General features: G+C 39.2%; 1 protein-coding gene across 1 annotated transcript; it reads left to right on the forward strand.

The window, feature by feature from the left end:
- The first annotated feature begins 373 nt into the window (after positions 1–373).
- LOC136043766 (uncharacterized) lies at positions 374–1015 on the forward strand. Its single transcript, XM_065728681.1, has one exon. The coding sequence runs from the start codon at positions 374–376 to the stop codon at positions 1013–1015; it is 642 nt and encodes a 213-aa protein (XP_065584753.1).
- The last annotated feature ends 1240 nt before the right edge of the window (positions 1016–2255 follow it).

Below are 2255 nucleotides of genomic sequence, written 5' to 3' on the forward strand. Positions count from 1 at the left end.
TATTTTCTGACCTGTCAAATCACTTTCCAATCTATCTCTCGCTACCCTCCCTACCAGCTACTCAACCCTCTAGAACTAAAACCCCTACGTATAATAGAATATATAATACTGTAAATATGAACAGGTTCACGGATCGTTTGAAATCCTTCGACTGGTCCAAGGTTTTGGATTGTCAGGATGTTAATTCAGCCACAAATGGTTTTACACAGGGACTGAGTGATCTGATCAGTTCGACTTTTCCAGTTCGTAAATCAAACCGCACTCCAGCACTTCAAATCAAATAGCACTTCAGCAGGACAAAGACGATTTTTGCTCATCAACGAAAAGATTTATAGCGGAGGGTAGTGAATTAGCCGAAAACTACAAGCATCATATGGAGGACATAGATCATTACGAACTAGACGAAGACAAAAATGTCTTAAGAACATACTACAGGCCATTACACACGTATAGGCAAAATGACACCCGATTAATACAAGTTATACCAAAGAGTATGGAGGGAGAAGTTATGTATTTCTCACATGTCATCAATGGGTGCCATATGGGAGAAGTAAAAACCTTGGATAGAATCAGGGGAAATTTCTATTTTCCAAACGTGTATAAAAAGGTCAAAAAATTTATTCAGAGCTGTGAAGATTGCGCAAAACACAAATCACCACAAACAATGCCACGAGCAGAATTGTTTACTTATGGAGTACCAGCAGGAGCTGGAGACTTGATATCAATTGACATCTTGGGCTCAGGTGGTGGACTTCCAGTATCAGCTAAAGATAACGGATGTGTTCTCACCATCGCGAACCATTTCAACTCGTTTTTAGACGCCTACCCTGTGCCCGATGAAAAAGCAAGAACTATTGCAAAAACTCTAGTCACTTGCTATATTTGGAATACGGTATTTCTCCCAAGAAAATTCTCACAGATAATGGGGATTGTTTTCGGGCAAAACTGTAGACGAAGTCACCAGCTATCTGAAGCTAAAGAGGTGGTATACATCAGCTTTTATGGCCATGTGTAATGTGAAAGTAGAACGTAAGCACCATGAGCTTGCATACATTTGGGTATTCGTTTCAAGCAAGAACCAAATCATTGGGACGATCACCTACCGTTTGAAGTATTCGCAATAAATACCGCTTATTCTGCTGCTTTAGGAGACCCACCGTTTTCCATACAGCACTTGCAGGATTCTAAGATTTGTATGGAGTCTATAGGTAATGAGTGTGTATACTATAATCTAGATCAGTACAAACAAGAAATGATTATGAGAACGAAAAAAGCAATGGAACAGATAGCTAAGAACTTAGAAAAAGCTAAGGTAAAGCAGAAAGATAAATATAATCGTAAAGTAAAAATACACGGCAATACAAATTAGGAGATATAGTCTAGGTTCAAAAACCAAATTTGGAAGGAACAAAAAAGCTAAAAGAAAAATGGGATGGACCTTTTCGTGTGATAAAGGCTCTTTCCAGCAATTGAAAATATATCTTAAGGCATTCAAAAAAACAAACAGAGGAAATAGTTCACCATAACCGCGTCGAACCTGATTTCTATTCCAAGCCACGGAAAGTGAAATCTGTTCAGTAAAATTATTTGGATAATGATAAAACGGCAGCCCCGGCTCTAACACATCAGCCATATTAGTTCTTAGATCTTTTTAACAATCATGAGAAATGGGAAAAACTAAATCTAGCACGCACTACCTCAAACAATACAACCCAAAGAAAGACTTGTCAGATCCACCTTAATCGAGTTATGTCGAATCTGGCGACGAGAATCTTTCGAGAGTTCGTTGATTCCTCTGGCAGTCAAACCCTCCACCAGTACAGAAGCCATCAGCCCAATAGCTCATCCACCAAATAGATTGCATATAGAGGAACAGGCGAATACACCAAATATCGAACTCACCGCAGAAAGAAAATTCCTAACTTGTCAGGATTTGGGCAAAGTCCCACGCAAGACTGCAGCGAGCCTGCAAATGAAGGGTTTTTGGAGAGTGGTGATTACACTTGTTGCCCCAGCACCAGCAGAGCCAAGGAGCCAAAGATGGAGTTCACTAGATTTCTAAGGCCTGCGCCAGCAAGTTCAAGTTCTAGTTCAAGTTCATTTATTTATTAATCGCACATACATATATATATATATATATAAATGACATAGGCCCATGGGGAGACAAGCTCGAAAAACTAGGCCTAGATAAAGATAAAATAATAACACACCACAATACAAAGATAAACATGAAGGCAAAGATACAATAACACAAA

This window comes from Artemia franciscana, unplaced genomic scaffold (assembly GCF_032884065.1).
Source record: "Artemia franciscana unplaced genomic scaffold, ASM3288406v1 Scaffold_961, whole genome shotgun sequence".
In the NCBI taxonomy this organism is placed as follows: Eukaryota; Metazoa; Arthropoda; class Branchiopoda; order Anostraca; family Artemiidae; genus Artemia; species Artemia franciscana.